This window comes from Ranitomeya variabilis, chromosome 2 (genome assembly GCF_051348905.1).
Source record: "Ranitomeya variabilis isolate aRanVar5 chromosome 2, aRanVar5.hap1, whole genome shotgun sequence".
NCBI classification, from domain to species: domain Eukaryota; kingdom Metazoa; phylum Chordata; class Amphibia; order Anura; family Dendrobatidae; genus Ranitomeya; species Ranitomeya variabilis.
The window spans coordinates 44877050-44889904 of NC_135233.1; the positions used below are offsets into that span (position 1 = coordinate 44877050).

Genomic DNA, 12855 nt, shown 5'->3' on the forward strand with positions numbered 1-12855 from the left:
GTATGCAGCAAGCTCTCTAGTGGTGGCTAAAGGGAGCTCAAGCAGTATGCAATGAGCTCCCTCTAGTGGTGGCTAAAGGGAGCTCAACCAGTATGCAATGAGCTCCCTCTAGTGGTGGCTAAAGGGAGCTCAACCAGTATGCAATGAGCTCCCTCTAGTGGTGGATAAAGGGAGCTCAAGCAGTATGCAGTGAGCTCCTTCTAGTGGTGGATAAAGGGAGCTCAACCAGTATGCAGTGAGCTCCCTCTAGTGGTGGATAAAGGGAGCTCAACCAGTATGCAGTGAGCTCCCTCTAGTGGTGGATAAAGGGAGCTCAACCAGTATGCAGTGAGCTCCTTCTAGTGGTGGATAAAGGTAGCTCAACCAGTATGCAGTGAGCTCCCTCTAGTGGTGGATAAAGGGAGCTCAACCAGTATGCAGTGAGCTCCTTCTAGTGGTGGATAAAGGTAGCTCAACCAGTATGCAGTGAGCTCCCTCTAGTGGTGGATAAAGGGAGCTCAAGCAGTATGCAATGAGCTCCCTCTAGTGGTGGTTAAAGTCTTAATAAAAAAAGTCCTTTGATTGTTAGAAATGGAGCCCCCCCCCCCCCAAAAAAAAAAATAAAAAAATGATCTGTACAAAAAAGGAGGGGTAACTCTCTGCCCGACCCACAGACTAGGGTCTTGTTTCCACTTGCGAGAAACACGTCCGTGTCTCGCATGTGAACACCAAGCTCTGGTGCCGGCACTTGGGAGTGGAGCTTGCGGCCGCATAGCAACACATGCAGCCGCACGCTCCGCTCTGGAGTGCCGGCGCCAGAGCTTGGTGTTCACATGCGAGACACGGACGTGTTTCTCGCAAATGGAAACAAGCCCTATGACTTCTGTCTAAAGTGTTGAAGGAGGTGAATAGCACTCTGCTGAGAGCCTGTAGTAGGAATTGCAGGAGACTCTGCAGCCAAAACTTAAATCAAAACTTCTGTCGTGTCCCTTTCACACCCTCTACAAAATAATTTTTCAGTGCAATTTTCTTCTGAGGTTTCCGTGTAGATTGGGTCCCTCTAAAACCAAAGCCGGGAGACATCTGGAGTGAGCAATGTTTTCCTTATGAAATCCGGAGCCCTAATATCTGTGGAGCCCACTGTTATTATTGGCTTACCGAGGGGCCGGCTGGGTGCGGGGTGTGGATCTGGCTCCTCTGTTCATCCATGAGATGCATATCCACGCCACTGACCTGAAGAGGTATGTGGGAATGTACAAATAATGCAGTATATAACCTCCAATTGCTCAGGGATTGTTTTGACATCTTGCTGAATTCCTGCTGCCAGCTGGTCGTAAAAAAGCAGATACCAAACAGAGAACACATGGAGATTGCATCCAGCCTCAGACTGCACATGACTCTGCTGGGCCAGCTAGGGGAGGCGAGGGGGGTCTGACGGTAAGAGGTGCACCCCCCAACCCTCAGATATCACACAGTTCTAATATTAAAGGGGTAGCTCTATCTACAAAATTGATCACCTATCGCTGGACTAGATGATGATTGTACGGTCTGTGTGATAACCCACCATTCACTCACACTGACTCTTTTGTCCTCTGTTCTCTTATGGGCGCAGGATTGCAGACAGTAGGAGTTGAATAGAGTTGAGGCATGCACTGAAATTTTGAAGACCCCTCCACCTTTAATTTTTCCCATGCCATTGTTGCTGTCCTCTAGGCAGGAGTAAAGGAGCACTGATCTGAGCAGAGGAGGCAGTGTGAGGGTACCAAAAGTGGAGGCGTTTCTCAGGGTGGAGGGTCACTTTTAGTCTGACTGCTCTTCAGATATGCACGGAACGATCCGTAATAGACAGCGAAATGATCATAAGTTCACATTGTCATATGTAAACAGGAACTGAGCTGCGGAGAACAATGTGCTGCCCAGAACTCTGATTTCTTCTTCACATCAACGATCTGCTCATTTGATTTGGAAACCTGTTTACACTGACACGATTACTATGTAGCTAGGTTTTCTTAAGGCTTGATAGCCATGCGGTGTAAACGCGCCTTGAGACTACCGGAAAACAAACTGCCTAGTTATACAACAGTATGGACAGAAAGGATTTTGTTGTCGGGGCACACACCTTTACTGCCTTACACATCCAGCTATTCTCACCCACACGCACTTTGCCACCCTAGATTAAAATTAGCCATCCGGTATTATCTTGGCTTTGTATTGCGGTATTATTTATTAGCTTAGTTTCGGTATTATGTGGATTCTTTGTCTGTTTCCTTTGGTTGCTGCATATTTAGGCAGTGTGGTATCGAACCTGTAAATGCGGTATCACACAGACACTGTATTAGGAGTATTATTTGCGTGTTGTATGGCACTATTATTTGTATTGCAGTGTTATAAGAGTATATTCTTATGCTCGTGTTTGTGTGCTTTATGGAGGTGTGTAGACCATTTATGATATTATTTGGCCACCTAATGGCGGTTTAGTATAGGCCTTATATGGCTGTATTTTGTATTTGATTAGAAACTACAAATGCGAACCAGGAACCCCCTTATTATTTTTTTTTTATGTCCTTTCTTCAGTTCGAGGATTTCTTTTCCGCACCCATTTTGGTTTCCCTCAACCTGTTGCAGAAAATCCTGTAATTCTGAGATGTGCGATGTCTTCTAACTATTCAGACAAGTGGGTATCTCAAGGACTCGAGGGGAAATGTCTTTGCGTTTTGTTTCCCCTTTGATCACATACGCCTTCCATATGTCTACCTACACCACATACTGCCGAGTCAGTGGAAAAGTGGAATAAACAGGCAGCGCTGTAAGGAGACCCGGCCGGCCGGCCCGGAGCTCTCGCAGTATCCGAGTACTTGAAGGTGATATTTTGCAGTCAAGGCAAAATGGAAGATCTTCGTCCAGGCATATCTTACAAGGGGGATGTGTCCTGCTAGTTTTGTGAGGGTCCTGCTGAGATTAGACTCTTTGCATACATATTCTAGATGGAATCTGCACTCCAGTATACTGACCTTCCTTTCTTGTCAGATGGGCCGCACATGGGGGGACTACATACTTCACTTACCTTACATAACACCTTTTTCCTGAACTCTTTTGGGACACTGGAGCATATTTATCAATACTTTCATCATGCAGTTAGCTCAAGTTGGGAGACCCACTGTTTCGGCTGTTTATTGCATCCGAGCGCGGTCAATTTTTCATGGACATGTGAATTTGGACTTGGAATAGGTAATAAACGTCTTCACTGCTCGTATAATAGCACAGCTTCTATCCTGCACTTAAGTTTTCCTCATGTGGCCAGTTTTCTCTGCCCTTCCGGAGACATTGCATGCTTTCTTCCCTGTCCACATTGTGGAGATTTGCGTACAACCCCTTGCTCCTACTATCTGACAGAAAGGTGAGGCTAGAACAATCAGATCCAGGAAATGGAGATGTGCCTTAACATTTTTGCAAAGCACTCGGCAAGATTAAGGATTCGTAGACATCTGCCTCAGCAGAATGAGTGTAAAAATACTTTGTACATGTTAAATTACCTTTTTAGTTAATAAAATTGCATTGGCTTCCAGTTTTCAATTATCGTGGTTTCATTCATGTATACACCCCTTTAAATGCAGCCAGAGCCATGTTTCAGATTCTTCTCTCATGGGAGGGGAGTGTCTTTCTTGGTAATGTAGGCAGGATTTGAGGTCCTGTAATCAGGGTGCTACTTTCTTCATTGCTCTCTAGTGATGAGCGAACGTGCTCGGATGTTTAGTGTCTTTGACGTGCTCGAAAAAGATGTTTGAGTCCCCGCAACTGCATGTCTTGTGGCCGACAGCCGCAAGACACATTCCGGGAATTGCCTAACCGGTAACCCCAGCATGTGTTGTGGCTGTTGGACATGCATCTAAGGGGGCATATTTTTCGAGCATGTTGAAGACACTAGGTTAGCACCCGATGAGCACGTTCGCTCATCACTACTGCTCATATAATCATAGCTTCTATCCTACACATTCCGTTCCGTTTTCCTCATCTGTAGTCAGTTGTCTCTGCCCTCCCAGAGACTCTTCATGCTTTCTTCCCTGTCCACATTTTGGAGATGTGCTTGCTTCAGCGGACAGAAGAGAAGGGGTGTAACAGAACACTCAGATTTAGGAAAGAAGACCTCTGCTTTAATATCTTTCATTCTGCAAGATAAAAGAAATAAGCTACTTGCAGACAAAATAAGTTTAAATAAAAGTTTAGAAAGTTGTGTAACTTTGCACAGAATATATATATATATATTTTTTTTTTTGCATTCTATATGCAGACTTTAAATACTGTGACACATTCACCTCTGGAATTTTGTAATTAATGCAGCAAATATTTTACACTTTTTAATGAGCCACAATTACTTATATTTTTTTCTAGATTAATCAGCTGCATTGTACAAGTGGCAGTCTCTGGGGAAGGTAATGGAGGGGGGGGGGTGAATATTTTTCAAGTGTTTTCATGTAACTGATAGTCGGAGTAGTAAAGGAAAGGCATTTGCATGTCAGGATGACTGTGAGCCCGGACTCCTGACATTTGACTCTCATTACTAGCACCAAACTGAGATTTGACTGTCTCCTCCCCATCCAGCCTCTCGCTCTTGCATTTTTTTTTTTGCTTGAGCTGAGCACAGAGGAAACGGGTAGGGCTGGCAGCGGTGTCTTCTCCAGCCTTTTCTTTGTGCCAATACAGAAGTGCTTTGTGGTGGGCCATCTGGGCCGAGAGGATTTCCTCGCAATCCAAAGTATGACGTCCGTCGCCGCGCGCTGGGATTTGCTGTGAAGCTTTGGAGGTTGCGAGGAAACGTTGACAAATTTCGACTTTAGGACGTGTGAACGAGGTGCCAGGATGGAAGCCAGCCTGCCTGACCTCACGCCTGCCGGCTTTTCCTCCACACTCAGGAACCTGAGCAATGGTAACTTCTTATTCCTTCCTCTGATACATGCAGCAGAGCTGAGTTTATCTTTTAACCCTTTGAATAATTTCGGTGTGATAGTGTCGTCATGTTACTAAGCTCTGTGTATTTTTTTATGTGCAAAAAAATGTGTGCCTATTGTAGATTTACCCATGAATAATAGTAATTGCAGTCAGAAATTGTCCAGATCTCGCACTGCCGGACCTTGAATTTCCTGCCCGTGCTAATCACCATTAGGTGGGAGGGAGTAAGTGCACCTCTGTGTAGCAGGGTAGAATTTGGTACATTATTTTATATTTCTTCGTGGCTTCGGGGGGGTGATTATATTTAGAAAACGTCCGTGCGTTGTAAACACCAGAATGCAGAGGAGGACGAATATACTGGGTGCACTCCTGCCAGAGCAAGAAAAGAAAAAAATTGTCCCACTTGACATCTAAGGTTATGTTCACACGCAGCAGGGGTTATTTTCTGCAGTAAAAAAAAAAACTGTTGAAAATGCACATTTTTGCTGCAATTTTCATTACTTTTTTTTTTTTTGTTCACCAGCCTGGTGCGGGTTACATGTGCGCTTTTGCTTTTTACAGTACGTGTTTTTATTCACGGAAAAATGTTTTTGTTTGTAGCTCTTATGCACTTTCTCGTTACTTTCTGTTGGTGAAAAATAAGCGGGTAGAATTGATGTGCTGCAGTTTTTTTTTTTGTTTGTTTTTAAATCATTTACGGTAGGTAAAAAAAAAAAATGCATGATATGCTGAAATGTAATAGCTCTAAAAAATGACATAAGAAATGCTGCATGCTTCATGTGAACATATCCTTAGGTTTTGTTTTTTTTGAGTATTGTTTTTTTCAATGGAGTCCACTATAAAAACCTCGCCAAAAAAAAACCTATACAGGTCCTTCTCAAAAAATTAGCATATAGTGTTAAATTTCATTATTTACCATAATGTAATGATTACAATTAAACTTTCATATATTATAGATTCATTATCCACCAACTGAAATTTGTCAGGTCTTTTATTGTTTTAATACTGATGATTTTGGCCTACAACTCCTGATAACCCAAAAAACCTGTCTCAATAAATTAGCATATTTCAACCGTCCAATCAAATAAAAGTGTTTTTTAATAACAAACAAAAAAACCATCAAATAATAATGTTCAGTTATGCACTCAATACTTGGTCGGGAATCCTTTGGCAGAAATGACTGCTTCAATGCGGCGTGGCATGGAGGCAATCAGCCTGTGACACTGCTGAGATGTTATGGAGGCCCAGGATGCTTCAATAGCGGCCTTAAGCTCATCCAGAGTGTTGGGTCTTGCGTCTCTCAACTTTCTCTTCACAATATCACACAGATTCTCTATGGGGTTCAGGTCAGGAGAGTTGGCAGGCCAATTGAGCACAGTAATACCATGGTCAGTAAACCATTTACCAGTGGTTTTGGCACTGTGAGCAGGTGCCAGGAAGCATGAAGTGCTCCAAAATCTCCTGATAGCTAGCTGCATTGACCCTGCCCTTGATGAAACACAGTGGACCAACACCAGCAGCTGACATGGCACCCCACACCATCACTGACTGGGTACTTGACACTGGACTTCAGGCATTTTGGCATTTCCTTCTCCCCAGTCTTCCTCCAGACTCTGGCACCTTGATTTCCGAATGACATGCAAAATTTGCTTTCATCAGAAAAAAGTACTTGGGACCACTTAGCAACAGTCCAGTGCTGCTTCTCTGTAGCCCAGGTCAGGCGCTTCTGCCGCTGTTTATGGTTCAAAAGTGGCTTTACCTGGGGAATGCGGCACCTGTAGCCCATTTCCTGCACACGCCTGTGCACGGTGGCTCTGGATGTTTCCACACCAGACTCAGTCCACTGCTTCCTCAGGTTCCCCAAGGTCTGGAATCGGTCCTTCTCCACAATCTTCCTCAGGGTCCGGTCACCTCTTCTCGTTGTACAGCGTTTTCTGCCACATTGTTTCCTTCCAACAGATTTACCATTGAGGTGCCTTGATACAGCACTCTGGGAACAGCCTATTTGTTGAGAAATTTCTTTCTGGGTCTTACCCTCTTGCTTGAGGGTGTCAATGATGGCCTTCTTGACATCTGTCAGGTCGCTAGTCTTACCCATGATGGGGGTTTTGAGTAATGAACCAGGCAGGGAGTTTTTAAAAGCCTCAGGTATCTTTTGCATGTGTTTAGAGTTAATTAGTTGATTCAGAAGATTAGGGTAATAGGTCGTTTAGAGAACCTTTTCTTGATATGCTAATTTATTGAGACAGGTTTTTTGGGTTATCAGGAGTTGTAGGCCAAAATCATCAGTATTAAAACAATAAAAGACCTGACAAATTTCAGTTGGTGGATAATGAATCTATAATATATGAAAGTTTAATTGTAATCATTACATTATGGTAAATAATGAAATTTAACACTATATGCAAATTTTTTGAGAAGGACCTGTATATATATAATTGTCTAAGGGGTACTTCCGTCTTTCTGTTGGCAACTTCCGTCACGGATATTCATTCGCTGATTGGTCTCGCCAGCTGCCTGTCATGGCTGCTGCGATCAATCAGCGACGGGCACAGTCAGATTGGTCCCTCCCTACTCCCCTGCTGTCAGTGCCCGGCGCCCGCTCCATACTCCCCGCAGTCACGGCTCACACAGGGTTAATGCCAGCGGTAACGGACCGCGTTATGCTGCGGGTAACTCACTCCGTTACCGCCGCTATTAACCCTGTGTGACCAAGTTTTTACTATTGAGGCTGCCTATGCAGCCTCAATAGTAAAAACATCTAATGTTAAAACTAATAATAAAAAAAAATAACAAATCATTATATACTCACCTTCTGCCGCCTTTCCGACGCTCCGGGGACCGGTCCATGCAAGCGGCAGGTTCCGGTGCTAAGGTTGGTGTGCGACAAGGACCTGCCATGACGTCACAATCATGTGACCGCGACATCGCAGGCCCTGCGCGCCTGCGCGAGAAGGACCTGCCATGACATCACAATCGTGACCGCGACGTCATCGCAGGCCCTGCGCGAGAAGGACCTGCCGTGACGTCACGGTCATGTGACCGCGACGTCATCACACCCTCGGACCGGAAGCTGCCGCCTGAACCGAACACAGGCGACAGAACTACAAGGGGCCCCTTGGAAGGTGAGTATATGTTTATTTTGTATTTTTTAACCTGTGACATACGTGGCTGGGCAATATACTACGTGGCTCTGTGCTGTATACTACGTCACTGGGCAATATACTACGTGGACATGCATATTCTAGAATACCTGATGCGTTAGAATCGGGCCACCATCTAATAAATATATATATATATATATATATATATATATATATATATATATATATATATATATATATATATATATATATATATATATACACACACTCACTCTCTTCCTGCTCACTTTTTTCCCCCATCCACTTAAGGTTTTGGGGGAGAGATACATGTCACTTCTTGGAAGCATCGTCTCATGGAAAACGCTTCATACTGGGCATTGTCAAATCAAAAGGCTGCAAAGCATGCTAAGGCTGTGTTCACACGCTGCATTTTTGCTGCAGTTTTTCTGTTAAACTTTTATCAGCATGCACAAGAGACAACAAGACCTCTGTAAAACCGGCTTCTTGCAACCAGCTTCTTTACGGCCAAGAGAGCAGGTTCTGCCTGTGGGGAAAAAACGCTGCAAAAATGCAACATGTGAACATTCTGCTCCTTAAACCCCCCAAATATGGAGCGTTTCCATATCGTTAGTGTGGGCCATACAGGGTCCCAAGACGTAAGGAGGGCCACATCCACCTCCAAAGCAGGCAGAATTGTTCATGATCGTGAGCTAAGGGCCCTATATTGTTGCACAGGGGCCTCTTCTGCCTTTATCTGCACCTGACACAAGGCCTTGTACCCTTGCAGTGTGTTCACACATGCAGATGCTTTTTCCGCTGATCAGCCTATTTTAAAGGGATTTTTATGCTGATTTGTCCTACACACTGCAAAACAGAGAAAACTGCTCTGAAAATCTGCAGCTTTAACATCTGTCACAGGTCCATTTCCACTGTGATTTTTTTTTTTCCTCCAGTGTGTGGATCAGATTTGGCAAACTTCTCACCCACTTGTTGTATAGGCTGCAGATTTTATGCCCACAAACCCACCTGTCTACATACCCCTATGCTTGGGTCGTGGTGCGGTGGCATTTTTTTCCCCAAGTTTCCAGCAGCCATCCCTTATGGTGTTTATTTCTGGTAATGTTGATTATGGCTTACAGCCAATGAAAACCCAAAAGTCATTATCTCAGTAAATTAGAATACTTTATAACACCAGCTTGAAAAAAATATATTAAAATCCGAAATGTTGGCCTACTGAAATGTATGTTCAGGAAATGCCCTCATTACTTGGTCGGGGCTCCTTTTGCATCAATTACTGCATCGATGCGGTGTGGCATGGAGGCGATCAGCCTGTGGCACTGCTGAGGGGTTATGGAAGCCCAGGTTGCTTTGATAGCAGCCTTCAGCTCGTCTGTATTGTTGGGTCTGGTGTCTCTCATCTTCCTCTTGACAATACCCCATAGATTCTCTGTGGGATTAAGGTCAGGCGAGTTTGCTGGCCCGTCAAGCACAGTGATACTGTTGTTTTTACACCAGGTATTGGTACTTTTGGCAGTGTGGACAGGGGCCAAGTCCTGCTGCAAAATTTCCATCTCCAAAAAGCTTGTCGGCAGAGGGAAGCATGAAGTGCTCTAAAATTCCCTGATAGACGGCTGCGCTGACTTTGGTCTTGATAAAACAGTGGATCTATACCAGCAGATGACATGGCTCCCCAAACCATCACTGATTGTGGAAACTTCACACTAGACCTCAGGCAGCTTGGATTGTGGCCTCTCCACTCTTCCTCCAGACTCTGGGACCTTGATTTCCAAATAAAATGCAAAATCTACTTTCATCTGAAAACAACACCTTGGACCACTGACAACAGTCCAGTTCTTATCCTTCTTGGCCCAGGTAAGACGCTTCTGGCATTGTCTATTGGTCATGAGCGGCTGACACAAGGAATGTGACACTTGTAGCCCATGTCCTGGATACGTCTGTGTGTGGTGGCTCTTGAAGCAATGACTCCAGCAGCAGTCCACTCCTTGTGAATCTCCCCCAAACTTTAGAATGGCCTTTTCTTAACAATTCTTTTAAGGCTGCCGTTATCTCGTTTGCTTGTGCACCTTTCCTACCACACTTATTCCTTCCACTCAACTTTCCATTAATATGCTGGGATACAGCACTGTGTGAACAGCCATTTTCTTTTGCTATGACCTTTTTGTGGCTTCCCCTCCTTGTGGAGTGTCAATGACTGCCTTCTGGACATCTGTCAAGTTAGCAGTCTTCCCCATGATTGTGGAGCTACTGAAACAGACTAAGGGACCTTTTTTAAACGCTTAGGAAGCCTTTGCAGGTGTTTTTTGTTAATTATTCTAATTTACTGAGATAAAGACTTTTGGGTTTTCATTGGCTGTAAGCCATAATCATCAACATTAACAGAAATAAACGCTTGAAACAGGTTACTGTTTGTAATTACTCTATATTATGAGTTTCCCTTTTTCTATTGAATTGTAATTAACTTTTTCATGACCTAGTTTTGTGAGGTGTGTGTGCAGTATATAAATTATTTTTTGTTTTTTTTCCTCATGCAAAAATATTTCCAAGCTTCTTTTGCCCATTAATATTCCTGTACTTCTTCTATCCATTAAAAGCACAAGTAAAACCTTGACGCCTGAGTGGTAAGATAGGCTTCAAAATCCAATTTTACAACCTCCCCATTCACCCGCATTGTAAAGGTATCTATCGACGAATTGTGATTTTGAACTAGGCCTAAAAAAATGGTTTCCCTCCATATTAGATTAGTCGCTTGTACTTTCCTGTGCAGCATAGAAGCCCCCCTGGGCAGTGTGAGCCCCTTCACCAATTTACTGTCATCACGTGGACTTTTTAGCCTCTGCACAATAGCTTGTATTGTGGTGGCGTCTCCCCATGTGGCGATGTCCGTCACAGGAGAATGTCTCTCCCCCTACGGTGATTAAGGGCTTTGTGAGGCCGCACTCAATCCCTTAAACCCCCTGTTACTGCAGAGTCTTTATTTATGGCGGATGTCATGACAGAAGTTCTCTCTGAGAACAGGACAAAGACGCATTCAGATATCGGCCCCATCTACCCCAATTTGGGACAGCTTTCTTTCGCTCTGTGGCCACTATTACATTGTGTCCAAATCAGCATGAAAAAATTGGTGAAAGAATTTTAGCATGTGAAACAGGCCACATTATGGAATAGTTGAAAACATAAAATAAAAATTATTTTACTTGTTCTATCTTTTGCAGTGATCTTGGCTTTTAAAGTTTTTAGACTCAAATTTTTGAGGATATTAAAGATTCTTCTTGGGGGTGTGTACTTTCCCCCCTGCATGACGTTGCCCTATCATAAGCAGGAGGCATCATGCAGCGGAAAAAAGTACACGCCCCCCAGAGAAATGTAAAGCAGGCTTTCTCCTGTGAGACATGTATGCTGACCTCTGTGATCTTTGCACCTATTGTTTATATACAACCATATTCCGATGAACATTGTAGGTGGTGGAAACTATATATCACAAAACTTCGCTGTATTAATTATATTAATCCACCACCACGGTATGGATATAATTTGGACAACTGCAAACCACATATTATAGCATATAAAGAAACCCAAGCAGTCATAGAATCCATAATCAGCTCCTTTATTAAACATATATTATAAAAAAAAAATCATACAGACAAACGGACACATGGGGGCTATAAGATGGTAACATGATGTAGCTAGCATCAAAAATTGCCCAAGGTTGGGTGTCTCCCTGGATACAAGGTATACAGATATATAGAAAACATAGTATGCACACAGTGAACAAATATGTATTACCATGTGGTTAAGGTGCAATAGTCAAGCAATTCAATGCCATGATCTGAGTGAATTACATCATAATATACAAACAGTACCTTGTTGATGATGGAACAATCTCCAGGAGTCACCCACCCACCCCGACGCACGTTTCGGTGGTAGTACCTTCCTCAAGGGGAGAGATTTATGGATTCTATGACTGCTTGAGTTTCTTTATATGCTATACTACCTATTGTTTATAGTGCATCAATGCTGTGTGTTACAAACACCTCTTGCAGCTTTCATTTCGGAGCAATGTCGGCTCTGCCGTGCTCCCCTTGCCATGAGATGAAAGCTGCATGAGGGGTTTGTAACACACAGCTCTAGTCTACGCACCAGGTGCCAAGATCAAGGAGGAGAGCCGGCTGTGTGTCATTACATGTCTCACAGGCGAAATCCTCTTCTCTAGGGGCGTGTATTTTTTTTTTTCCTTTCCCATCACCTTTCCCCCTCCTGTATATGACACCTCATGCAGGGAACAAAGTACATGCCCCCCAGAGAAGAATCTCTTGTAACTCCCTGTCTTGGTCTAAGCAAAACAAGGGAAAGTTACTTTTACAACCTATTATCGCCATAACGATGCTGAGAAATAAAATTTAAAAAGGGGAAAAAAAACCCACCATTAATGTTGCTGAGACAGATTTCCATCCGGTAGATGTGAAGCCATGTTGGCATAATACTGAGAAGTCCGGATATGCTGCACTGCTGGTGCACACAAAGGAAGGAAGTGGTGGGTGGCGGTATTAATACAGAAATGCCATTCAGAGACTCTGCACGTCTCATTCTCCAGGATGATGGATGGCGGTAAAAGTGTAAACTTCACAGAAAGCATCTTAAATTCTGTCAGAAACAAGCTTAGTGATTGTGGGGCTCGCTCCTAAACAATACTTCTAGAAATGAGATTATAAAGCCTTTTTATAAGCACATTATACTCGTCTCTAAGAACCTATCCCAATATGTAGTAGCTTTAAGAATACTGGCAAATATCTCTAATTAGAAATGT

The 12855-nt window shown here is 43.6% G+C and overlaps 1 protein-coding gene across 7 annotated transcripts in view; it reads left to right on the plus strand.

Annotated features, from left to right (window-relative positions):
• The window catches only part of EML4 (EMAP like 4), a 160316-nt gene that overhangs the window by 85492 nt on the left and 61969 nt on the right, over positions 1–12855 (plus strand). Inside the window, exon 1 of one of the 7 annotated variants that reach the window (XM_077282363.1) lies at positions 4711–4903. The exons of the other annotated variants lie outside the window; for them this stretch is intronic. Within the exon in view, the coding sequence (XP_077138478.1) occupies positions 4837–4903 (67 nt within the window). The 5' untranslated portion in view covers positions 4711–4836. Of the gene's footprint in view, positions 1–4710; positions 4904–12855 lie in introns of those variants that run through there. 7 annotated transcript variants of the gene reach the window in all.